Below are 27664 nucleotides of genomic sequence, written 5' to 3'. Positions count from 1 at the left end.
GAAGCCCATAGGTATAATAAGCACCTGCCACAGCAAGTTGTTAGAGCAGAAAATATGAGAGAGAGGATCAGAGGTACTGTACTACCAGCAGGACCTTCAATAAAACACAGTGGAGAGCTGAGTCTACACTCAGCTAAAGCGGCGTTTCACCGGAAAAACGATGCCGATTTATTTTTTGCACAAAATCACACATATCTGAAAAATGGAAAACGTTTTGCAGACATTCAAATTGAAATTGAAAACAACTTTATTCATCCACAACGGCAATTTGGTTTTGGGCATGGTAAAGACACAGTAGACAGACATGCACAGACAACAAATCTAAGCTAAAAGAGCTCATTTAGAACTATGTTAGGCAGTGAAAAGTGCATTACAAAAATGAATAAATGAATGAATAATTAAATCAGGAACTAGTTCATATGGTATGAGGGCACTTTGGTGTTTCAGTGTTCATGTGCGAGACTCCAGATGGAGCATAGTCTTTATATAGTGTCTTGTTAGGCGGATGGCTTCCGGGATGAACGATGCTTTGCACCGGTTGGTAGAGCACTTGGAGAAGCATACTGTAGGCGACGCCCAAGAGGGAGCATCTGGAACTGCAGGTGCAGGACATGGGTAAGATCCCCCATGATAACGTGGGCCTTTGCTCTGACATTCATTTAGTTTGACAGTTATGATGTCACAGAAGGCACTGAATCTTTTTTTTAAGTTAAGTTAAGTTATCCTTTATTTATCCCCATGGGGAAATTCATCCTCTGCATTTGACCCATCCTCTACTAGGAACCTTCCTAGAACTAGGAGCAGTGGGCAGCCGCAGTGCAGCGCCCAGGGACCAACTCCAGTTCTTTTGCCGTCACCGTGTGTTGTATTCATTATTTACAAGTCCTGTGCTGACATCACTGGTGCTCAACATAACTCAAGTCAACTCTCAATACCTGTCAAACTAAATGAATGTCTGCAAAACGGTTCACAGTTTTCGGATATGTGTGAGATTGTGTGCAAAATAAATCAGCATTGTTTTTCGGTGAAGTGCCCCTTTAAGTATGATGATAACAAACATTAGCGACGAGACTGAGAAATGTTTCTTGTTTTTAGGCAAGGCAAGTATATTTGTATAGCACATTTCATACACAGAGGCAATTCAAAGTGTTTTACATAAAATGTATAAAAGAAAAGAGCATAGAGAAATAAAAAGAATTACAAAGTGAAAAAGATATTCAATTTCATATAAAAGAACAAGCAAAATGCATTACATTAAAAGAAGCAAATCCAGCAAAATAGAAAGATATTTTTTACCCCCTAAAGGAAACATAGAATGAAGTGCCATTATTTCTTGGTATTGAGCAGTCCCCTCTCACACTGGTGACACTGTCAACCAGTTTTAGTCAAAAGAAAGAAAATATCTGATTCTTAAGGACCTGTCAAAATCAAAGCTTTTCTCTTTACTGTACATGAAGCAATCATGTGGGATTATTAAGGCATTTTCGCTGCAGAGATCAGATCAGAGACCAAAGCAGGGTTCATAAAATAAGGCGTTTTGTATCTGTAAAACCAGATGCATGCTAGCCTGGGTAGATGCATGCCCCCTATGACTTCAGGAACCACAAAAATAAAAAATAAAAATACGGTAAGTGAATTTATTTTCTCACAATTCTCATGGCATTAAAAATATATTCATACAAATTTATATTCACTGCTGCAATTTCTAACAATATATTTGAAGATAATGCAGAACAAAACACTTGCTATTTCACATGATTCTCCACTCCAGTGCTGGCATGCAGCATAAAGCCCTACATGGGGATGACGGTCAGGATACAATGAGCAGTGACACTTTAGCGCTCTCTGCTGGAGGTAAGGGAACGTACCAGCTGAGTGCAGCAGTATCATGTCTTCAGGGTTTCTCTGGACAGAAGTGAGAGTAGCTGGTCAGCCACTTCACAGGACAATCCCTGAAAACACACATAAAGCATTGACAAACTTAAAGAGACAGTTCACCCCTAAATCAAAAATACATATTTATCCTCTTACCATGTAGTGCTATTTATCCATCTAGATTGTTTTAGTGTGAGTTGCCAAATGTAGGATATATCAGCCGTAGAGGTGTCTGCCTTCTCTTAAATACAATGGAACTGAATGTCGCTCGGCTTGCGGTGCTCAAAGGGCCAACAAAATACATTTGAAAAAGCTAGCAGCTGCTAGCTAGCGGGTGTAGTTTGGTCGAAAGAAAATAGTTCCTGCATGAAACGGCTAACCGGGTCAAGTATATATATATATATATATATATATATATATATATATATATATATATATATATATATATATATATATATATATATATATATATCGAGCATCACCTGTAAGCAAGTGCCATCCAGCTTGAGGATCTATCTGTACTACTTAACTCTCACTGCACCTCCACTTCTTTGTGTCTTTGTGTCTATAGGCCAAAACCAAAGTATCAAATACACTGATAGCAAAAAGCAGGACGTACATTTCTGTCTGTTACCTGTGATACTTCTGTCCCTTCCTCCTCTGGTATTCTGTCTCATCCACCGTCCACACCGCTCCCTTCCCTCCCTCCACTCGCACAAAACACTTGTGCAGGCTGAGATTATGGCGCACAGCATTCTGCGTAGAAGAACAGGAAACTTGCATTAGTGTAGAAGTGGAAAGAGCGGTGAAATATATCTTATATCTGGTTAGTTTAGTTGTTACACATGTCTGGTTAAGGACAGAAATAATAATAGTAATGAAGCCTTGTATTGGTGGAAATTCCCCCAGAGGTAAATTACTAATATAAATATGATGATTAGATATTGCATGCACTGGCCTATCTGCAAATGAAACGGGTTACTGCATATTCAAACTAGTGTATCGTATTTAAATTGAGAGACACAACTAATATATCTTCTTCTTAATTAAAATTGGCTAAGTGGGTGGTGTGTGTGTGGTGTGGTGTGTGTGTGTGGTGGCAGTGTGGGTCACGATTGTGATGTAATCAGTGATGGCATCAGTGATGTCACTCGAGCAATTGTTGTGATGTCATCAGTGATGTCACTCGAGCAACTTTGATGTAGTATGAACCGATGGCACACACTTGCACGATGGCGCCTAGGTGGGTGGACTGTGGAGTATCAGAACCAGCAAGGAACTTAGATCCACCTATTGTTTACAAGCAGCTAGTGATCACAAGACTTCAGACTCTTCTGAACCTGAGACTGTAGGCAGCAGTAGTGATGAAGAACGTGTCTGTCTTCTGTCAGTCACGATTTTTGGATTTGCATTGTAAAGTGATCAATTTGATGTATTTTCGCCCATATCAGGGGAGGGAGGAGGAATGTAGTAAAGCAGGTAGAGTTAGTCAGGGAGAGATCTCTAGGAGAAGACCTAGATGTGAGGAGGTGAGACGGGAAACTAAAGAGGTCAAATCAGCCAGGAAGCATGATGAGTATTGTTTCTGTAAAGATCAAGTGAAGTTTCTGGCAAAGGAAGTCTGAAGAAAATTGACATTATTTTGGATGCAGCAAGGAGATTTCTGTGTGTGTGTGTGTGTGTGTGTGTGTGTGTGTGTGTGTGTGTGTGTGTGTGTGTGTGTGTGTGTGTGTGTGTGTGTGTGTGTGTCTGTGTGTGTGTGTGTGTGTGTGTGTGTGTGTGTGTGTGTGTGTGTGTGTGTGTGTGTGTGTGTGTGTGTGTGTGTGTGTCTGTGTGTGTGTGTGTGTGTGTCTGTGTGTGTGTCTGTGTTAGCTGTTCAGGTATCCTGGACCAGGCATGGGGCCCGAGGAGGCCCGTATCATCCAGTTCCCATTCACTCCTGTCTCTGTGAAGATTGAATGTGGTGAAGAGAAACCTCAGTCCTCACAGCTTCATCAAAGCCAAACTGAGGCCTCTAGCCAGCAGCTCAACTGAACAGATGAAAACAGACGCTGGTGGAGAGGACTGTGGAGTATCAGGACCAGCAAGGAACCTAGATCCAGCTAGTAGTTTACAAGCAGCTAGTGATGCCGAGACTTCAGGCTCTTCTGAACCTGAGACTGAACACAGTGACGAAGAATGGATGGAAACGAGTGAACCTCAATCAGGTTTAGACTCACAGAGAAACAGTGAAGTTCTTGGGAAGAAACACTTGACTCGCTCAATTTGTGGTCAAAGCTTTGGTCTTAAACCAAAGTTGAAAAAAGACACATGATAATCCAGACAGGTGAGAAACAAATGAATTGCTCAGTCTGTGGTAAAGACTTTAGTTATAAATCATACTTGGAAGAGACATGACAATCCACACAGGTAAGAGAGGATTTCTTTGCTCAGTCTGTGGTAAAGATTTGAGTTCTAAATCACACTTGAAGACACACATGATAGTCTCCACACAGGAGAGAAAAAAAACAAGTGCTCAGTCTGTGGTAAAGGTTTTGGTCGTAAAGGAGACTTGAAGAGGCACATGAGAAGCCACACAGTAGAGAAATAATGTAGTTGCTCAGTCTGTGGTAAAGGTTTAGGTCAGAAAGCAAACTCGAAGTCACACATGATACAGTTCGATGCTTAACCACGTGTGCATAAAGTACAAGGAGAACAGGGCAGATGAAAAGCAGTAACAAACGCCATTGTGATGCCGTCAGGGCAGAGAAGATTTCCCAGCTCGTCACGAAAATGGTGGAGCATATCTCCTTGTTGTGGAGCCGGAGTAAGCTACAAGCCACCATCAGAGAACAACAGGTACGAGGGTGGACAAGATGTATGAGGACAGCGCATTGCAATTGAGGGCTGTTTTGGAAAGTGCCAATAAGGTGGCGCGCAGTTAGCAGCTAACGTTATTGCAGTTAACACTTTTTGACAGAAGATCAGACGTTGTAGCCTAATCAGTGGATTTGCAGTGATCATAAAGCAGTATGGATTATTAGTAGATTAGTAGACAATTGTGGAAAAAGTGAAGGCTTATTTCCAATACATGTCATAAATAAAGGCTATCCTATCTTATCCTATCCTTGTTTTAATGGAATGTGCAAAAACTGAGATGTAATATTGTTGAAATTGCACTTTTCTTTTTCTTAAGACATCCCAGGCTGTTCATCTGTTCTATAAATGGATGGTCCATTCACTGTGGATGTTTTCAAATGTTACTTCTTCTAAAGGAAATAGGAATATTTGGTGTTATTTAGGTGTTATTTAGAGGTTATTATGCAATGCTTTTCTTTGTCTGGCCCACTTGAGACCAGATTGGGTCGCATGCGGCCCGTGAACTAAAAGTAGTTTGACACCCCTCATCTAATGTGTGTCTGCAAGCGAATAATGATGCCCTGCAGAAATAAAATGTACTGCTTCTGGAGGGTCGCACCTTTTCTCTCCATAGGTGTCACCCAAGAGAACAAAAGTGAACTCTTAGAAATGATCACTTTAAAGAGGAGATTACAATAAAAAAAAAACATTACAGTTGTAGTTGACCAACCTTCCAGGTGGCGGTGTTGTGTCGGAAGTAGAAGAACATGGTGGTGAACCAGTTGTAGATCTCATTCAGAGTGCGCTGCTTGTCTGGAGATTCCAGGATGGACTGCATGTGTGGAGGGAATACAGTGGGAGCCAAACGGCAGTGTGAAATACAGGGGGAGAAACTGTGACAGGAAACAGAGAATATCGAACACACTGACAGATCAGCGACTTTGTAAAAATCCAAACTACAGGAAGGGACAGTTCACCCCAAAATCAAAAATACTGTACATGTTTTCGGGGCGTCCGGGTAGTGTAGCGGTAGAGTCCCTGCCTACCAACACGAGGGTCGCAGGTTCGCGTCTCTGTGTTACCTATGGCTTGGTCAGGCGTCCATACAGGTCTGTCGGGGCGGAAGGAAACTGGTGGGAATAGCGTGATCCTCCCATGTGCTACGTCCTGCCGGTGAAGCTCCCCGCTGTCAGGTGAAAAGAAGCGGCTGGCAACTGCGCATGTGTCGGAGGAAACATGGTGCTAGTCTATGGCTCTCCTCAGCGACCGGGTCAGCAGGGGGAAATTGGGGATAAAAATGATGGAAAAATCTGAAAATAATAATAAAATACATATTTTCCTGTAGTGCTATTTATTAATCTAACATTTTGCATGAGTTGCCGAGTTCTGTTATATCAACCACAGAGATGTCTGCCTTCTCTCTCTCAAATACAATAGAACCGGATGGCACTTGGCTTGTGGTGCTCAAAGCACCCAAAAAATGCATTTGAAAAACTCAACAACAATGTCTGTTTCCAGAAATCATGAGCCCCCCCGCTTACTCAAGATAATCCACAGAACTTGTGAGAAGTTCCATGAAACTGCTCACACCATGGTCTGTGCATATCTTTACTCTTTAGTATCCAAAAAATAATATGTAACCGACCGTGTAACTCACCCATCTTATCAGGTAGGCATAGGTGTAGGGAGGCCTGATGTTGTTGTATTTGTAACACTCAATACTGGGGACCAAGTCTGTGAAGCAGCCAACCAAAAGCAACACACCTGATCTTCAGTGCCAGTTAGACAACACAGTCACCAAAACAGCAAGCGGTATGTATAGGCATGAGGAGGAGTGTGTGGTCACTGAGCAGGCGCACACGCTTTCCCACTGAGCTACAAGCTGCGTTACCTGGCAGAAGGTGTGCAGGGCCAGCGGGCCAGTAGCCATGCTGGGCCAACTCCTCTGGATGTTTAGCGGCCCAGTGCGGCGCACCGCTGCCGTTCGCCACCTGAGGCCGCTGCAGCAGGAGAGCATGGCTATAGGGCCAGTCTGATGCTTCCTGCTGGGAGGAGGGGAGAGAGGGCATGACAACAAACACTGCTTTTCATCCCTTGTCTTTCCAGGAGAGCATTTGAGCAACAGAATGATGTGGGAGATGTCTTCAAGCTGCTTCTTTTCTTTTTTTATATATATATTTTCCCCCGCGATTTTTTTTAGCCCATTTTTATCCCCCATTAGTGCTCATTTTAATTTATTTATCCTGGTTGCTGCTCCACCCTCTGCCGATCTGGGGAGAGCCGAAACTGGCTCCATGCTTCCTCCGAGACATGGGCAGTAGCCAGCCGCTTCTTTTCACCTGACAGGGGTAGGACCGGTAGGACATAGCACGTGGGAGGATCACGCTATTCCAACGAGTTCCCCTCCCTCCGAACGACCAGAGGAGGCACCAGGGGCGTATGCAGAAATTGAATTATAGGTGGGCCTGGATCAAATTGGGTGGGCCTGGATAGGAAGGGGTGCAGATGCCCGGCCGAAGGCCGGGCCCACTCGGGTGGCCGGCCGAAGGCCGGCCGCCCGAAAAATTTGACGTGTTATTTTACAAAAAATAATGCATTTGACCATCATTTCAAGTAGAATGATACCACCCAAGCAAGAATATTTCAAGTGTTTCAAGTGCTTTACTGAAATATTTGGACCATATAATGATAATACAATTATCTCAACCTTAAAAGGTTACATATAGGTGCCAAATGTTGCATACATGAATGCTTATACTTGTGTGTATACTGTTACTTTATACATAAATTAGAACCACTGATCCATATACTGCTGTGAGTTTAAAAAATAACAACACTGAGGCTGCTTCAAGTTTGAACAAGACGCCCTCTGGTTTATTTATCCACAGAGAGAACAAAATTCCTAGATGTCATGAAGTTGTCATGCATTAGACTCTGGAGATGATGTGCCCTGCGTTTTTACAAAAGTAACAAAACCATTGGCTAGCAATGCAGCAGCAAGTTTGCCTCTAGAAAACAACCAATTGAAAAAAAAAAAAAAAAATTTTTTTTTTTTTTTTTTGGGTGGGCCAGGGCAAGAAGTGGGTGGGCGTGTGCCTACCCAGGCCCACCCGTAGATACGCCCCTGGGAGGCACCACATCAGCAACCAGGATATTGCATGTTTTGGTGAAGGGGTTCCTATGTGAAGGAAACCCCCAGGGGGCACGGGGAGAACATGCAAACTCCACACAGAAAGGCCATTTTGACGACCCCACCCGGGCGGTGGGCACTCGAGGACATGCGGACGGGCACACACTCCTTCAGCGCTCACAGCGTCCCAGGTGGGAATCGAACCCAGGACCTTCTAGCTGTGAGGCGACTGCGCCACCGTGCCCCCCATAAAGCTGCTTCATAAAGTCTAAATCACAACATGCTCATTGGTGGCTCTTTTACAACTTAAAGGGAGGCTCTGCCAATTTTCAACCCTCTTTGTATCATTACAATGTCAGTAATTCTGCAGATGGGAAGCCTTTACCTTGTCTTCATGTTTTCCTGCACTGAGAGCTCCGCCGTTTATTCCAGCACTTCCTGTACAGAATGATGCAAAACGCATCATTGATGCATCATTGAATGATGCAAAATGCATCATACTGTACAGGAAGTGAACAGATGTTGCTCGAGGGCGGCTGTTACTGTTTCTTTTTCTTTTTTCTGTATGCGCACATCCACGCATGGAGAGCCTTAACGAGCGTTAATGACCCATACCAGCTGGTGGGGGCGGAGTTTCTGCAGGCAGTCAAACGTGGATTATTCGATGCGGAAAACATATACACAAGGTAAACACTGTCCATCTGCTTTATATTAACAAGATTATAATGATACAATGCGGGTTGAAAATGGGCAAAGGTTTCCTTTAAGAGTCTCCTAAACAGTGGTGAGTGAGCTGCACTCACCTCACCACCAACATTAGATATTTTCCAATCAGATAGTTTGGTTTTCTCCGTTGCTGGACAAGGTCAAATTTAAAGTTGAGAGCCATTCATTAAGCCATAAGAGGGATCAGAACCAACATACCAAATCGGTGTACTTGTGTTCAGACAGGTGCAGATGCATTGCAAGGAGTTTCTGTTTTTCCACAAACAGCTAAAAAAAAGGAGAGAATGCCCATTAAGTGTTTGATCTGACATCAAATGAAGCAGAAATTAGTGATTTCCGGATTTCCAATTAAATGTTGCTAAAGCATGCATGGTGTGTTAGTGGATGATGAACCCACCTGAGTCTCCAGATACTGAACCATGTCCTGCTGGACCCTCCACTGAGCAATGCTTCTGTCACCGTGGCCGTGCTCAGCCTGGAGATGCCTGGAAGACACACAGCAGACTACAGTAGTACAGAAGCTAACTGCAGCTAGCAGAATTACAGGTAACCTGTCCTGATTACTAAATTAGCCAGTTTTAGAATTGCAGAGAAACAATCAGATAATACTTTTCAAGAGGTAAGTGGTTGCTTGATAGATAATGTAAAGCATGTTTGAAAAGCACATTTAGATTACAGACACACGCATTAATATGTTAAACAACTTGAACAACCTAACAATTAATCTTAGTTGTGAGCAACAATGATATTCTCTCTGTATCTAGACATTACGGACTTCAGACTTGGGGTCCAATGTATTTCAATCATGAGAGGCCAGTTGGTAGGATTTAACAAGCTTTATTTAGCAATCGGTTAATCAGTAATCTATGGACAATTTCAAAGTAACCTTCTCAACAATGCCAGTACATTCAGGGGTGCAGTGGTAAATACAGAGGTGGGTAAACTATCCAAGGTGAGTAGTTTACCCACCTGGTTTCCCCCTCATTGATTGATACAGTTGATTTGAAAATAGGTGAGCGAACCCTCTGCCTCATTTCAAAGAGTTGGGTAAACTGTGTTTACCATCCACTGTCTACGCCCTGAGTACATTATAGTGAAACAGTGAATGCAACATTGAGCTTACTTCAAAAAGCTGGGGAAATCTTCAGGTGATGCGTCACACCCGGGCCAGCGGCAGAGTCCACTCACAAACAGAGCACTAGCGCCCCCTGGGCTGCTGGAGGACACAGGAAAGTCTCAATGATCTCAAGTAAGTCAGCAAAACCACCAAAGTGATACCCTACAGACATCACAGCCATTCACAGTGGCCCTATGGCACCGAAATTATCATGCGAATAACAGCTTGCTATCCTCTGATGCGCTGACTCATTTCTCATAGTTTGTCATGCAGTGTAAATAGGAGTCAGTCACCCATCGTGCTGCCTGGTTTCCATTGAGCTCTGCTTGGGCTCGTCTGCCCTCAGGGGGAGAGAGTGGCGGGCCTGCCTGGGAGAGGAGCCCGAGGATGGGGAGGACGAGCAGGGGTGCTGGCCTGTGTCTACCTCTGCCTTGCACAGGGAGATGGGTGGAGATGCACTGTTCTCTGCAAGAGAAGTCTGTTAATTCTGTGTTTGATGTTTGTAATGCTGATGCTATGGGTAACGTTGTCTAATATTCCCCATTGGGAATGGAAGAGGTTTTGACCGGACAATACTAAGGCGCGTATGTAGCAGTGAGATCTGATATGTTTATTTGATCAAGAGCATATGAATTCACTTACAAAAGTCCGAATGGAAATAAGAGGAAAACTCGACCGAGTTTCATCTAGGAAATTTTCCTTCAGGGAGGTAAAAATATATTTTTTATTTTACTTGATTTGCTGATAATAATTGTTTTCAAATTGCACTGTGATTTGATCGTTTATTACTTTGCTTTGTAATTTTTTAGTTTTTATTTCTCCATGCTCTTGTCTTTTGATCTATTTTTTATTTATCTATTTTATCTACTTTGCGTTGCCTCTTTGTATGAAATGTGCTACATGTGTACAAGTCAACTTAACCTTGCCGTTGCACAAATAGGTGAAGAATGCATTTAAAATCCTCTTTAGAATCATAATGGTCCAAACGCACTGGACTTTTGATGCATCTCATGTGATGTCGAAGGCATGCAAAATGCAATGTATTTTGCATATTTCGATATTCAAAGAGGTTAGATAGCTGTGTAAACTCTTAATAACCAGGACATGGCTTTGTTGAACTAAGAAAATTAATTTAAGGAATTGTGTGAAGTGAATTCAACAGGGAATAGAAATTATTTTAGTATAGTCTACAATTGTGTTTTATAAATAGAGCAGATTAATTATGTCCAAAATCACTGAATATGCACAAGGGGTAGTATATAGCAGACAAAGACATGCACATAAGTAGCTGATTCTATGAATTTCCCATATTGTACACGGTTGAGTTTATTAACCCGCTTGCTGATTCGTAATGCAGTGAGGGACAGACAAATGTCAAATGTGTACCATGATGTCGTCTAGAAGCTACTTGGGAACCCTGACGCAGCACCGACGGTCTGTACTGCTTCTGTCTCCTGCTCTCCACACCACCCCAACGCTGGGGACACAAACACAACAAAGTCCACAACAAGATAGCTTACTGCTCAGGACTGGAAATAAATGTATCCAAAATCAGTTATTTTATCAGTTACATACATAAAGTATATAACCTTGTACTATTAACTACCATTTTACTACTAACATTTTAAATGGATATCCAATTTGTATTCAAACTAAAATAAAGCTGATTGATTGAGTTAAAATATGAGTCTTTCACAGCGCACACACAGGATTATTTTGTTGTTATCCTTGATCACTGTTTGTATATGCCTGAGAATGATACAATTTAACAAAATGTATACAGTACCATGTTAGTGAGAATACATTTAAGTAATCAGTAACAAAAAAACAGTAATGTAATATATTACTTTTATCAGTAACTCAGTAATATAACTTATTACCAATAGGATTTCAGTAATATTATACCAGTTACTTTGTCAAGTAACACAAGTTACAAATAGATTTCTTTTTAAATATTTAAATAAAGATACAATCATTTCCTAATCAAATTGATTGTGTTTTTATGCAAATAACCACTATAGATGACAATAACAAAGGAAAAGATTCACATTTAGAATTCTGGACTGACTTCAAGACGGTTGAAATTATTTTTTGGGATGGTTCCGGGGCGGCGATGTCATTCTGCTGCTGCTGCTATTTTGGTGAAACTAATGCAAAACTAGTGTAATAAGTAAGGAGTTACTCTAACACAGACAGTAATATTGTCAAGTAACGTATTACTTTCAAACGAAAGTAACTCGTATATGTAGTATATTACATTTTGAAAGTAACTTGCCCAACACTGGTGACAAAGTGTAACAAACTGATGTGGTTGCAGCAGAAGGAGGAGTTGAGTAGAGACATTTAAAAGCAGAACTTTTGTAAGGCTTTCATCAGACTGTCTCACCTGCTGGAGAAGACGGTGGTGGTGGTGAGATGAGGCCATCGAGGTGCTGCCAGACGTGTCAGGGATTACCTGCAAATGTCAAACCCTGACATTTTCATATACTGTCAACAAAACATTTGTCCAAGTAACACTCAACATCATGCTAGTTAGGGGAGAAGATCATTCACACTAATAAGCTGAGGTCTGGGCTTTGTGCAAAGACCGAGTAAGATGTTGATGTTTGGAAATGATATCAGTTTGAATTACACATTTTGTTTAATATTGTTCACAGGAAAGGAGCTTGTGAATCAAGAAATACATCAGAAAGGAAGATGATCTTTGCTTTTATATGCGGTTAAACGCGAAATAGTTATTATACTGATTATGACCCGACTGTGCACCAAGTAAAACCGCATGGGGGGATTTTCTCATAATTTCTGACATAATTGCTGAATACCCACTGTTTCTTTTCAACATTCACAATAACGCAAACTGAACACTGCACGCAACCTTTACATTCGTGCTACTGTACAGTAAATTTACATGGCGGGCGCGACAGCAAAATCCCCTTCTGTGTGTGTTAACCCCCTGTCTGTCACCTCAAGGGAAATTATCAATAAAAACAAGTGTCAAGCCAACGCTATTTCCATCCAAACAAACAAAAGAAACCTTCATTTTAATATATACAAAGCACTTCATGACTGTATGGCTACCATGATACAGTAAGGATATTCACACATGATTCCTTAATATCATTTTGTGACTACAGGTTTTCCTTAGTGCTGGTTTTCCTCTGGATTAAGCCTGGGCAATGTATTCATACAATATCGATATTGTGATATGAGACTTAGATTTTGGATATCGTAATATCGTGATATGGCATAAGTCTTGGTTTTTTTCCTGGTTTTAAAGGCTGCATAGTAAAGTGATGCCATTTTTTTAACTTACCAGACCGTTCGAGCTTGCCTTTACCCACTTAGTCATTATATCAACATTACTGATGATTATTGATCAAAAACCTCATATTTCATTCTCATATTTTGTGAAAGCACCAATAGTCATCTCTATTTCTTTTTTTTTATATATTTTTTTCCCGATTTTTTATCCCATTTTATCCCCCATTAGTGCTCATTTGATTTCTCAATCCTGGTTGCTACTCCATCCTCTGCCGATCTGGGGAGAGCCGAGACTGGCTCCATGCTTCCTCCGAGACATGGGCAGTCAGTCAGCCGCTTCTTTTCACCTGACAGAGGAAGCTTCACCGGTAGGACATAGCACGTGGGAGGTTCACGCTATTCCAACCAGTTCCCCTCCCTCTGAACAGGCGCCCTTAACGACCAGAGGAGGAACCACACTATAGTCTAATAGTCATCTCTATTGTGACAATATCGATGTTGAGGTATTTGGTCAAAAATATTGTGATATTTGGTTTTGTGTCTATATCGCCCAGCCCTACTCTGAATGGAGGACTGGATGGACCTGGGTGAGAAGGATCAGCAGCCTTCATACCTGGCTTCCAGAGGTTGGAGGTGACACCATGTCCCTGTGAGGAGGTGGTGGTGGTGGCGGTGGTGGAGGAGGATATGGCTCTTGGGCCCGCTTGCCCTTGTCATGTTGTGGCTGTGCCTGGTGCTGTTGGCCACATTTGGAGCTCTCACTGGCCGTCTCTGGCATCGCTGCACAAACACAGGAAGGATGAACGGCTCAGAGGCTTTGGAGCTGCATTACAAAGCCTCCTATAAACCACCTCTGGCTCCACCATGGAGCACTGGAGAACTGGCTGTTCACAAATCGCCGCTAAATATAGAACAAGCAGGCTAGAAATACAGAGATACCAGAAGAACGGGTGTAGTCCAAAAGTTATAAGCAAAAGTGACTAGAATAGTCTATAAAAGGGAGCATGTGGGTAATCTTTGTTTTCTTTTCTCTGTTCTCGCTCTGTTTCAATTTTTGTCCCACTGATGATGTCATCAGTGATGTCATGAATCACTGATGATGGCATAACTCCTCCATGGGAAGTCCAAACAATTTTCAAAGGTTTACACATTTTTACTGAACTAGGAATATCACGTGCTTGATTCTTAGGGTGGAGACTCTGGAGACTGACACCACCACAGACAGACAGACAGACACCACCACCACAGAGCCCACTTAGCCAGTTTGAACTAAGACACCGATGACATCATATGAGCTGGCTGGCTAGCTAGTTAAACTAGTAGTTAAAGGTTTGGAGATGTGCTGATCATTTATTTACCCGATTTAGTCTTAAAAATAGTTGTTTTTTCTGTGGTGATTATACCTGAGAATGCACACTTCAGTGATATTCTGTAACTGCAATATGAATAATAGGGCTCAACAGTCACGTTCCATGAAGCCACGGTTCGAGAGCATATATAACATTTGATTCAGAGTTGAAGAAAACATTGGAAAAAAAATTGGGGGAAAAGTCCTGGGTACAAAACTGTGTACATAATTATATTGAAAGAGTGAAGAAACTACTCATCCCATAATCCATTCCGGCATTTCCGACCAATCAGATTAGCGGATGATTGAGCGACAGTGTTCCAGCCAATGGGAGAGCACTCTGAGCGGCAATGGGCGGGACCAGCGGTCTTGTCTATTAGCTGCATTTCGTGGGAGGTACCGCAACAACCGGGTAACATTTGCATTAAAAAAAAGTTGCATAGTATACCGACCCCTAATTTGATGAGATATTGTCTCTTGGACCCAAATTTGATAATATTTTCATTGTTAGATATTATTTTATTAATAATAATAATGATAATGATAATAATAATAATGACTTGATTTGTAGAGCACCTTTCATACATATTCATATAGTATGCAGTTCAAAGTGCTTTGACAGTTCAGCACAGCCATATCACAAAAATGAATAGTTCAATACAACCATATCCAAACAATCTCACAATAATGTATAATGAGTGAGAAACACATTGAGGACCACTGGGTCAGAGACCTGGGTGGGTCTGTATCTAATCTAATGAAGTGCACCCATGTTCCTTTGTGCTTGAAGCCAACAGAAAACGTGAAGGCCTTCAGTTCTTACCCAGAGCAAACAGGGCTGCCTGTCTGACAGACAGGCTGTGGTTGTGCACCATGCTTTCATACCTCCATGTTGTGCACAGGTGCAATCACACACACACACACACACACACACACACACACACACACACACACACACACACACACACACACACACACACACACACACACACACACACACACAGATAGCATCGGCAGAGCAGTCTAGAGAATGAGTAGGAGAGCGCACTGCTCTACTTCTGTGCCGCAGGGCACATGATGCTATGCCACCTGTAACCACTGGGTCGGGATTTGTGTTGCTAAAGATGCTAAACCTAAACCCAATGGTATTTCCTAATCAGATAACATAGTTCCTGGAATGAACAGTGTCGCGCGTGCTGCTGTGCTATTATTGTTCCTCTGCCAGTGAGTGTTGTCAAGTGAAACCACATTGGACCAACCACCTTCTGAATGCTTTGATGTGACGTAAAAGTAGGATGACATGTAAAATATTAAACTATTGTAATTGTAATCAAACTATTATAATTGTAAAGCTATTTATCTTTGCACATTGCACATGTACAGTGAACATTTGCACTTTCCATGGTTCATATTTTTTGCACATTCCTGCACAAACTGGAAAGCTCTTACATTTAAACAAAAAACTTTATTTTTTTAACATATTCTTATATTACATATTGTTCTCTTATTGTAAATGTTTCTATTTTATATTTTAAATTTAGCATTCTTGACTTGCAGTACTTGCTTGTTACTTTTACTTTTTTATTGTTGTTATGCACCAAAATACCAAAGATAATTCCTTGTATGTGTAAACTTAGTTTACTTGGCAATAAAGACGATTCTTATTCTGATGTGATGTTGTTGTTTTGTTTTTTATATATATAAATGTGCAAAGCCTTTAGAAAGCACTCTGTCTTTTCATAAAGTCAATAATAAAGGGTCACACATTATGGCTGCGATGGCATTGTATAAATAATCGTGTATATAGAATACTTTGTCAATGCATTCCTTGTACATGAAAGGGTTGCTGCAGAAACATGTCTCTCAGCTTATCTACTTGGCAGATCAGAGTTCTTCGAGGCCGTGTGGAAGCGTGCATCTATAACCAAACAGCGACCACCACAATGTACCATGCGACTGCACACCCACTGAAACAGGAATTCAGTAGAAAGTGAGAGCGCTGAACTTTTTGTGGCTTTCAACTTTGATCTCTGGTTCATCGTCTCCACCTCTCTTCTTATCTCCTCTGTGAGAATCCCATCAAAGTCACAAAGCATTTGTTTTTTTTCTCCGCAAAGTGATGAAAATGCGTCGGTCACAACCTGTTGGAGATTATTATGTTATCATAACATTGTGTTAGTTATTATGTGTTAGTGATCAGACTGAGATTGGGATTGGATCTGACTGCCTGGTGGTTTGGCAGAGGAAACCTCTCAGACCAGCGTATGTGGAAAAGGCAGCAAAGATAGACCTACACTATTGAAAACAACATATCTTCACCAACAAGGTGTCAGAAGAAGTATTTCCTGTTTAGTAATCAGCCACAACAGTATGTGGAAAGTGGCGGATGCTTCATACTGGTACTACAGCGTGTGGATTTTATTACTCACCCGAAATATGACACATCCCAATTACATTGACACTTGAAATAACACATTGATACTTCAATGTGTAGGAGATGTGTAGGAGATTGTGGGCAACAGAGATGCCATTGTGGGCTAGAGAAAATAATATGAGGCATATTAACCAGAGGAAATATGTCCAAATATGGATACATAATTTCATCATAATGGGGACGATTATACAGGACATTGTTTAGAATAGACAAATCCAGATGACAAAACTTCATCAGGCGAAAGAGGAAGTCCATGCTATCTAATAGTATCAGAACTCGATGCTATGTGATGCTATGTAAATGTAGGTTGCATTAAAGAAAAGCCCACCCTGGGATCCTCTTACAGTTACAATTATGCATCAGTTTGTGATGTTCAATGTATTCCCTGAACCTACCTTGTCTACTTCTAATTCCGTTAGTGATTTCCTACATTTCCCAGGGTGCCTCTGGACAATTACATCTTGAAATGGGTTGCCCTCTCCTTTAATGGGAGTGGCTTGCTATACTGTAGTAGACGGTGTTTATTTCAAAAGATATTTACTTTGAAAAACAACTAAGATGAGGGGAAAACGGCAAATATCTCATAAGGTGATGAAAGCACGGAGAGATATCTATAGTCATTTCAAATAATAAGGGAATGCAGGAAATGAGCTCCGATAATGCTGGAATTGTCCCTTACGTTTGGATTTGTCATTTCCGGTGTGGAGAAGATTTCCCACCAGGGACCACGCTGACACCAGTGGCCGACACCAGAACTACTTCTGGGAAGATTAACAAGGGGATGGGCCGCTCCTCTGTGCCGCAACCACAATCTGTGATTTCAGATGATAAAAAAAAACGATGGATTTTTGCATAAAGCTCTCGCCTAGTGCAGAGCAATTTAGAGAGAGAGTGGCGTCAGCAGAGGACCAAAATGCATGACTCATTAGCCAATGAACAGCCAGAAAGGGGTCTCACGCTACTTTTGAATGCTAAAATAAAGCTGATAATGTACAATTTGATAAAAAAAAACAAAAAAACTTTCATAGTACAACACAAACTGTCCATTTGGCTGCAACTCGACAGTGCTGCTTAATCCAGGACCTTACTTCCTGGAACTCTTGAGAGTAAAAAACTGGTCCATTGGAGTGAATGGAGATGTCGCGACTCTTCTATATACACGGCTCTGGCCTAGTGTAGTTTTTAGTCAGCCTAACCTTTCTGAGATGGCATGTGCAGGACTGCAGGTACTTAATATGTAGATTACACCCAACTGCCACAACTGCACCTTTCTAACCCAATGCATGCAAACATGTTGTATAGCTACATTCAAGTCAGCCTTCCTACACATTTTCAATTACATTTTGTTTTCCAGACCTTGATTTGTTTTGAAGATTTTGTCTGGTGTTCAATATGATTTACATCGACATCTGGATAACTAGGTCATATCATATTATATCTCAATGGGTAATAAGAGCATCCCTGAACATCATGCCTCACATCAACAAAAACCGTGGACTCAAAGTGGGTATACAACAGTATAAAAGGTAGAATCATGTGTGCGCCTGAACCGCAACATTTTCCATACTTTTCCAGACATTCCTCTCAAATTCCCAAACTATTCAAGACCTTTCCAGCCCTGCGTAGGATCCTTGTAAAGTGTGCACTGATCAAGAAAAACCTTTGCACAGCTGTCTGCACGTACTAGACTGATGGCCTGCTGAACACAACAGAACCCAAGCTTTGACTAATGATACATTGGGACATATGAGTCATAGTTATACAGTATATGGAAGTGGTAAGGGGTGTGTTGTTGAATGTGGGATGTGTGTTTATTCTTATGATGATATTTCCCCTGAGCTTGGGCATGACCTGTATAATAATTGCTTGTTGGCAAAATGTACTTCCAGGCTATGATGCGAAACCTGCATGACTGGCTCTTGTTTGGCAGGAGATAAACAAAACCCCTTACATTCATGAGCTCAAGTTTCCAACCTAGAGTACACCGCACTAGGCATCTCGCGCGCTATGCGTGCTCGATTCCTAGGCTCGCCCACTGAGCGGGCGGGCTAGCTCGCCCACTGAGCGGGCGAGCTAGCTCAGCCACTGCGCGGCCTTGCCCGCCCTGCAGCTCGCCGAGCTGACCCTGCAGCTCGCATATGCAGCTCGGCCTCGCCTGCAGCTTGGCTGCTGCGTGGCCTCGCCTGTCACAATGCCTGACATCACAGATGCTGTCACAATGCCTCTTATGACATCATTGATGATGTCACAATGCCTCTTATGACATCATTGATGATGTCACAATACCTATGACATCATTGATGACATCCGGGACAAAAATTGAAACAGAGAACATTGCTCACTTGCTCCCTTTTATAATATACTGTAGATTCCTAGGCTCGGCTAGCCCTGCAGCTCGAACGCTGTGTGGGCTCACTGGCTCTTATGACATCGCTGACGATGTCACAACTTTGCCTCACTGATGACATCACAATTGCTCTTATGACATCACTGATGATGCCACAATGCCTATGACATCATCAGTGGGACAAAAACAGAGAACAGACAGAACAGACAGAGATTGCCCACTTGCTCCCTTTTATAATATAAAGAAGATATACCGTATATCACTCCCAAGTGACCCTGCTGGCCTCTAGGGGGTGCTTTGTTAAACCTCAGGTGAACAGTTCACCAAAGGAAAGCTGAGATTTCAGTGATTTCATTGGTACCTATCATGCCATAGATGAGCAGAAAATAGGGTAAAATTGCTGTCAATTTAACTGAATGTTTTCTTGCCAGTAGATTACTCAATATAAACATGGTGTATATGTATGCTACCTATTCCTTTTGAAAGTCTTAGCTGATGAAGACTGTGAATCAGGTGGTTTCACTACTATGTTGACAAAATGTACAATTGTAAGTCGCTTTGGACAAAAGTGTCTGCTATGACGTAAATGCGTCATGGCAGTATCATTTTCATCCCTGATTGGTGTATTGAGGAACAAGTACTGATCTGAATTCCACAATATAAGAATATTACATGTAAATGTTATTTTTATGCTAACGTTAGGCATAAAGAATAGTATTTTTTCCTTCTGCATGTCTTGATGATAAGCAGTATCACTCTAATATATCAGTGTTTTAATCACTTAAAATGTTAGCTCATTTACTTAAATGATCTAAAATTGGAAAAGCCATTGATTGTGAGATTTAGACAAAAATAGAAATCACTGCTCATCGCTCATTCCCCATATGGGGGGAAAACAGAGAATGCACTTTCATTGATTCATTTGTACTATGCAGTTCAAATAAGCAGACTAAATAAATACCCAAATGATTAAATAAATAATAACTAAACGACTAACTAACCAACTAACTAACTCAGGGGTTTTCAAAATGGGAGGCGGGCCTCCCCACAGTTTCAGGGGAGGCTCGGTAAATGAAAGTGAAGAAAGATCAATTTTGTTATCAAAATTAGATCAGATAGAATATCCTAAATGTGTGTGATTTGGTTAAAGAGATAGTTCACAGTTGTTTTGGGGAAGTATACTGTGAAACAAATAAATGCCTTCAGACAGACCTTTTTCATGTATTTGGTGTAGTCTGAAGCAGACTACATGTAGTCTGAAGTAGACTACACCAAATACGCAGACTTTAAAACCACCTGAACTAACTAACTAACTAACTAACTAACTAACTAACTAACTAACCAACTAACTAACTAACTAACTAACTCTAAGGGGTTTGGGTTGAACTGGACCTCACACTGAAAATATTCCAGTCTTTTTTCTTATTTTTTACACAAAATCTTTCTACCCAGCAGTTCTCTGTTCATGTCCATGCTAGAGACAGTATAGAGACTGAGAGAGGATGCGATGATTTCACCTGCTTACATAGTGCAGGGCATATGCAGGACTCCTGAAGTTAAATTCAACCTTTTAAGACCTTTTTTTAAGACCTGTTCAATATATTTCAAGACCTCAACACCACGTTTGTCACATCAGAGATAGGGGTGTAAATCACAAGTTTCATCACAATATGATATTATAGATTATTTTGGCAATGATACAATATTTGCTGATATCACAAAGTCTGCCACAATACGATTTCAATTCAAATCAAATCTGCGATCAATATGAGATGATATCATACATCGATTTAACACAATCAATAGCTGCAAAACTGAAATACCTCATCAAATGGCGATTAAGACTTTTTAAAACTTTTTAAGGGCCTTAATTGACTCTAAATTGATTTATTAACTTTTAACACTTTACAAGAACCCCCGGATACCCTGTAGCGGTTGCTTGTTAAGTTGGGGATCTGGAAATGTGTTCTACTTTGAGCATCAGGCACATACCCTAAATCAGTGATTCCCAAGAATCTCAACCTTTTTCATATCAGGGAGGGACCCCACATTAGGGCCACGGACCCCCATTTGACCCAAATATTTTGTATTGTTAGATATGATTTTGTCTATGATTCTATTGTAGGTAGAGAGATAACATTGAAACTATGATCCAAATAGTGTACATTTCTTCTACATTCTCGAATTGTGTTAATGTCTTGTAAATGAGATAATGCGGAAGTTGAACAATTCATCGATTCAATTTCACTTTGGCAGAATAATTTACATAAAACTCAAAATCAAAAATCACACCAACAAAAAAACAAGTGAATGCAGATTGAAATAGCTCTGTAGCACAACCATATAGTTCCAAAATGCAAGAGTAATTTTTGAGTGAAATGACCGCTTATCATCAGGAGTGGGACGGATGTCTGGCCATCTCACTAGACTAGACCATCTCATCACTCAGTCACAACGATGGCCAACTGCTAGGCTTACACCTCCCACTCAAACTACCTTCAAGGTTTGTCCATGGAGTATTTTATGTTTATATATCCGGAGAGTCTCAAACTACAAGTGGCAGCTGAATAAATAAGCATATTCAATTCCACTGTTACACTGATCATTTAATTAAATAGAACTTTACTTGACCCCTGGGGGCAATTGTGTCAAAATTAAAAATTAAAAATCTTAAAAAAAAATCAACTCCCGCATATTGTATGTGTAAAACTAACGATCAGCTGTCACACGGCCAGCACGGTAGTACTTGTATTGAAATCACCCTAACTTGTGGAATTGAGACTGAGACGTATCCCCGTGTAGTAATGTGGTAACCGATTTACCCTTTCCTCTCCATTTGATTCAGGACTTTAGTAAGATAGTGGTTCAACTGCGAGGCCATTTACACCTGGCATTAACATGCGTTTTGGGTGAACAGATTGCAATCCTTCTTCAATGCATTTTGGGGGGTGTTTACACCTGTACTTTCAAGTGATAAAACACAATCGGATTGCAATCTGATGGCAGAAAACGCATGTTAATGCCAGGTGTAAATGGCCTCATAATAACATATCTGTCACATATGGCAGAAACGGACTTTTTAACAGGCAGAATGCTTCCTCAGAGAAAGTGCGACCTCCCGTCAGCTCGAACATCTTTGCATGTTTAACCCTGAAGGATTGTCTGCATACCATCACTTTCATGCAGTATGTTCCCCATGTATAGGCTCATGGGACATGTACAGTATATATACAGTATATATATATATATATACAGTATATATATACAGTATATATATATATATATATATATATATATATATATATATATATATATATATATATATATATATATATATAAATAATTGATTGGATTTATATAGCGCCTTTCAAGACACTCAAAGCGCCTCACATACATGTAAATCTTCAAAACGTATGTACATCCAGATGCTGTCAGCAAAGCTCTTCTGTCGTGTGTTCTATGTAAATCTTTTCCATATTGTTCCAAGGAAGTCACCAAAATGATGAGCAAGTGCTCAATAATCCTTAAGTTTAGGTGCAAAAAATAGTCATGCTTTTCCTTACCTTATAACCTCCGTACAGTATACCCCGCGTGGCTTCTGTCTTCCTGTTCTTAGCATAAACAGGGAGATGCTAAAATGAATGAGAGGGGGGAGTTATTCCAGCACAGGATGCTCTAGTCTTGGCAGATCTACTGTAAACAGTAAGAAAGGTAATAACATGAACCAATTAGCTTAGGATGAAGAAGACCCAATGATTTTTGGACCAAAAAATAGAACATCCAATACCATCGAATCTGCATTATTGGGGGTTACAAATAAAATCGGGTTAAAAGTTGTTAATAAAGCAGCTGCTTTGCATAATCCTTGATCTAAAAGTTAGTCTATTTCTTAATCACAGGATCATTGTGAAGATTTTGTTGGTGGTCCTTAATGTTGCTTCTCCCATCAGATTGAGGCCGTGTAAGCTCAACACTCACCTGAAGTAGCTACTGCTGCTATGAAAGGCCAATGCAGATACCCGGCATTTATACGATGGAGGACAGTGGGGCCCTCATATGTCTATAGAACACACACACACACACACACACACACACACACACACACACACACACACACACACACACACACATGAACAAATGGAAGCAGCAGCACTTGTCTCTCATGCGTGCAAAAGTTTACGTTATTTAATTTGCATACAGTGCCAGTAAAAGGTGTTTTTCACCTTTTGCACCCAAGTACAGCGCCTGGCTTCCTTGTTCCATCTCTAATTCTATCTCTCCAATCAGTCAACAGTTTGTTGTCGGCAGGTTGACGGTGCAGGTGATGATGCATAGAGCAAGGCTGACAGTCTCAAACTTGACTTTAATCCAGCTCTATCAGCAATACCCGGAGTGACGTATGTCAATCAAATCTCAATCTAGTCTTCAAATCATCTGTTAATTGTTCATATATCAATTCTCCAAATCAAGTATTTGCATTTTGTACGTATATAATACATACATACATACACATTATGTGACCCTAAACTGTGTCTCTTCTATCCCCCACCGCCCACTTCCAAGCTGTATGTGTCTGCTGTCCTTTCTCTGACATTGTTCTGTCTGACCCAGATAATTGATCGGCTAGCTCAGCTCAGTCAGTTTGTGACCTTGTGGAAAGGCTGTGGGGAAGAGGAGGCTAATGGAAGACCCGAGTCGCAGCAACAACAGCGCCCTGAACAATTTTCAATTAATTAGTATTAATTAGTAATAGTAAACAAGCGCAAAAATACCTTGAAATATTGAAAATATCTTAAAGCCCACAGCTTATATATATATATATATATATATATATATATATATATATATATATATATATATATATATATATATATATATATATATGTATATATATATATATATATATATATGTATATATATGTATGTATGTATATATATAATATATATATATAATATATGTATATATAAAAAGCCATAGGCTATATATATATAGGCTATATATACCGTATGTGTGTGTGTGTGTGTGCGTGTGTGTGTGTGTGTATACACACACACACACACACACACACACACACACACACACACACACACATTAGCTATATACAGTATAGCGTTTCATATAGTTGTTTTATATTATTATAGTTATCATATAGTCGAGTTACTTTGTAGAACAAATTCAATAATACAGTACATACAATAAACGACTAGTGTATGTTCTGTGCTGGTTGTTAAATAAAAAGCTGTAACTATCTTGATTAATTGAGTAGCTTCTGTTCATTTGTGTCAATAAAGCCACAGCCGCATTAATACGTGAGTTGATCTTTGCAAGAACTACTCCAAGAGGTTGTTTTTTAAACCAAGAGGTTCTTTTGAACTCTTTTTTGTTAATGAACACAAAGTTAAAATCAAATAAAACTCACCCATAGGCCTACATGTAGTTGCCACACTACATCAATGTGTCAGTTTTCCATTCAGAGCACAACTGCCTGCATTTGTAGGAGACACTTAGAGCTGACGAAACACTTCACTTTATTTTTGGCTTGAGGTCATTTATGATGATATAGAAAAGCTAAAGACTGCACAGAAGTAACAAAAATGTATCTGTGTGAGACCAAATTATTCTTTCACTTGTATTTTTCTGGATTAGCAATGTGTTCATTCTCTCTTATGATTATAGGCTACTTGTGGGCAGTGCTGGCTAAAAGTACAATTACGGTACTCCCACACACAAAAAAGACTTGAGTGAAAATTACCATTGGAGAAACCAAGTCAAGTAAAAGTTAAAAAAAATAAAGAAAAAAGTACCTGGTAAATAAATTACATTACAAGTACTTTCCATTTTAATATATTTTTAGGGTGTACCGGCCAAAGCAAAAAATTATGTAAAAACAGCACTTGCTGACAAAACCTTTTTTTATTGAAGTAAATCAGGTAGGCTAATCAAACAGGATAGGCCATCTCTTTCTCCATTTCCCTATCTGTCCCTGAGTGGACAAGTGTAGTGAAGCAAAAAGTAGAATACTGGCTCAAAAATATACTCGAGTAAAGAGTACAAGTACAGTTTAAAAAAAGGAACTTGAAAAGTACTCGTTCCTTCCTTCCATGTGCGTATACTTGTAACTCGTTACTACAGTACCCACCCCTGCTTGTGGGTTTAATAGGAATAAGTGAAAAATATACTACATGGGAATAGATTTCCTAGTTTCTTCACTGACTGCTGTATACTTTTTCGAGTTGTGCTAAAGTACATTTTCCCAGTATGTCCCTGATGTACAGTATATAATTTATGATTGTCTCTATCAGCAGCAGTGTCTTGGCCTCTGTGGCCTGTGATTAGTTGCTTTTAGTTGGTTTTCCACTATGGGATCAGTAAAGTCACGTCCAAACTCACCAATGGCGAGCACACTCAATCCAATGAGAAAACTTACGTGCAGAACCAACAAGGACTGATTAAAAAGAGAACTGTGGTTCGACTCAGAAATATATTTGAGTGTGGGGTCCGTTTCTAGATTACTTTGATAAAAATTACCTCTCTCCTCCCAATACTGCCTAACTGACTTTCAGAGATTCAAGTGTTGGCTTTTGCCACGAGTGATTGCCAGAAAACATATCCTCAGCACTTAGCGTATCCCCTGCAAAGTGTATTGTAATTGTTTGTAGCATTTATTTATTTGTATTATTATTATTTTTGAGTCTTGGGTGTCTGTGTCTCTTGTATTATTATTATTATTATGTTTTGTCCTATTTTGGTGCTACATGCCTTGCTTTTCCTTATGTCTCTGTTTATATGTAGTATGTTTGAAATGGAAAACCCAATAAACACATTTGAATAATAAAGAGAACTGGCCAGCACACAAAAATGTCCTTTAAAAAAAAAAGACATTTTGAAAGGACATATTTGTGTGCTGGCCCGTTGTCTTTTTGAATAATCAGTAAAGTCGCACCACTACTTTCCATGGGTCACTTTACCGTCAAGCTCCTGGACCTCAAAATCATCCTGTCCTTGATTCAGAATTCACTGAATTACATATCGTTGCTTTCACGTTTTCACTTTACCACACTCCTTTATTACCTATGGCTTGAGAAAGTTCTACACTTGGGCGAATAAAACCCTTTGAAAACCACATTGGACGAACTGAAAAGTGAACGATGATCAAACTGAAATCGAGGCTGCTTTTCTTCGTTCCTGAAATGTTGACATTTTGGAAATCTAAGCTTCTAGCCTGATAACAGCAATAAGAGGCCTCATCGGTGAGGACAACTGTAAGTTTGCTGGATTCTGTTTGAAGAAATTGTCAGACATGAATGATGCTGATGTGCACGTTTGCCCAAATGACGTGGGAAGTGGGAAGGAAGGTGGCAATTTCTCATTGTATGAATCACAAAATACGACTTTGTTCCCGTGTGAATATCGTTAGTGTGAGAAAACCAACGCAAATCATTCGCCTTGTGTCTGTGTGTGTAGGCTACTCTCGGATCACACTGCACGCATCACTATATGCTGAGGAATACTCGCACGACTTCGGGAATGTGTGTGATAGTAGTCTGTCGGCGACTGTGATTCATAGTGAAAATCATATTGCCGATCAATCATAGCGATGCCATGATTCACTTGTTCCCAGAGAAAAGCTATTTTGAGCACGAGTGGGAGTGCGTAACAATTCAACCATGTGGCATATTACATAACACCGCAGACTGGAAATTTAGATTTGGGGTCATATTGAACTAATCCAATTTCTGCATGATGGTTCAGGCCAGGGTGTTTACTGCATTATTAATTGCAGAACTGACGCAGTGTGTTTGACATGGAGATATGACATGGAGATATTTAGCAGTATTATACTGATGTGAATTCATAAGCATGTGTGCTGCTGTTCTATATGAGTGAGAGAATTCACTGTAGCTGTGAATTTACCATTTTTATAGAAGTGGTAATAAACTAGTATGACCTTGACTTTGTAGTTGCAGTAAGAAAATTGCTGATAATAACGCAACATTGGTTTTCAAATCAAGGGTTTATTTCCAAAGTCCTATAAATATCAATTTAGCAAGGATCAAATGCTTTGAATATACAAATGGCTCCTCTCCACAACACTGACACTATTTTGTAACCGGCCGTTTTGAGACAGTTCAATAATATTCCAGCTTTTTACTTATGTGGGAATTTTCATTTTTTCCCCTTCAGTATGATGTGACATTTCTCTCTCCAAATAATGCAAGGATAATTTTTAAATTCTCACCGACAGTGATCAGCATCACGACATCCGTATCAACAACATCAGTACATCTATACATTTTTGAGAGAGGAAGAGGAAGTATTAACATATATGGGGGAAGCCCAGTACAACATATGACATTCTAACAGGTGTAAACACGTTGTTCTGAGGTTTTCTTCTTCATGTTGTTAAAAAGGTCATCTAACCTGACAGTTGCCACCCAGACTGAGCGGAAGCGGAGTCCTTTTCAATCTCGATTTCCTTTCGAAAGCCATTATTACCCTTATTAGGTAACCGTCGCTTTGAGGTCTTCATCTGATGGTCGCTAGTTGTTGTTTTTCTATTCACCTTTGTCTTTTTGGTCCTCATGTG

At 40.4% G+C, this 27664-nt stretch overlaps 1 protein-coding gene across 3 annotated transcripts; it reads right to left on the bottom strand.

Moving 5' to 3' along the window:
- Positions 1–360: 360 nt before the first annotated feature.
- Positions 361–22713, bottom strand: foxp3b (forkhead box P3b). Of its 3 annotated transcripts, none has more exons than XM_083656784.1 (13): positions 22640–22713; positions 13561–13727; positions 12073–12141; positions 11073–11163; positions 9980–10151; positions 9693–9785; positions 8967–9054; positions 8768–8836; positions 6605–6758; positions 6371–6447; positions 5444–5545; positions 2510–2631; positions 361–1952 (listed from the first exon to the last, which is right to left on the bottom strand). In XM_083656784.1, exons 2-13 carry the CDS (start codon positions 13723–13725, stop codon positions 1895–1897), a joined length of 1260 nt encoding a protein of 419 aa, XP_083512910.1. In that variant the 5' UTR covers positions 13726–13727; positions 22640–22713; the 3' UTR covers positions 361–1894. The 3 variants fall into 3 exon arrangements, with proteins under 3 accessions (XP_083512910.1, XP_083512911.1, XP_083512912.1); XM_083656785.1 differs by having other exon boundaries at positions 6605–6755; XM_083656786.1 differs by having other exon boundaries at positions 9693–9782.
- Between the last annotated feature and the right edge of the window lie 4951 nt (positions 22714–27664).

The sequence above is a fragment of the Poromitra crassiceps genome, assembly GCF_964638095.1.
Source record: "Poromitra crassiceps genome assembly, chromosome: 20".
Lineage (NCBI taxonomy): Eukaryota > Metazoa > Chordata > Actinopteri > Beryciformes > Melamphaidae > Poromitra > Poromitra crassiceps.
This window is presented reverse-complemented; position numbering and strand designations above follow the sequence as displayed.

Coding starts and splice junctions, on each gene's coding strand:
- foxp3b (XM_083656784.1), bottom strand. CDS start 13,725: ATGCCAGAGACGGCCAGTGAGAGCTCCAAATGTGGCCAACAGCACCAG. Junction 11,164..12,072: donor ACCACCGTCTTCTCCAGCAG/GTGAGACAGTCT, acceptor TTGTGTCCCCAG/CGTTGGGGTGGTGTGGAGAG. Junction 6,448..6,604: donor CCCTGCACACCTTCTGCCAG/GTAACGCAGCTT, acceptor GCTGCTTCACAG/ACTTGGTCCCCAGTATTGAG.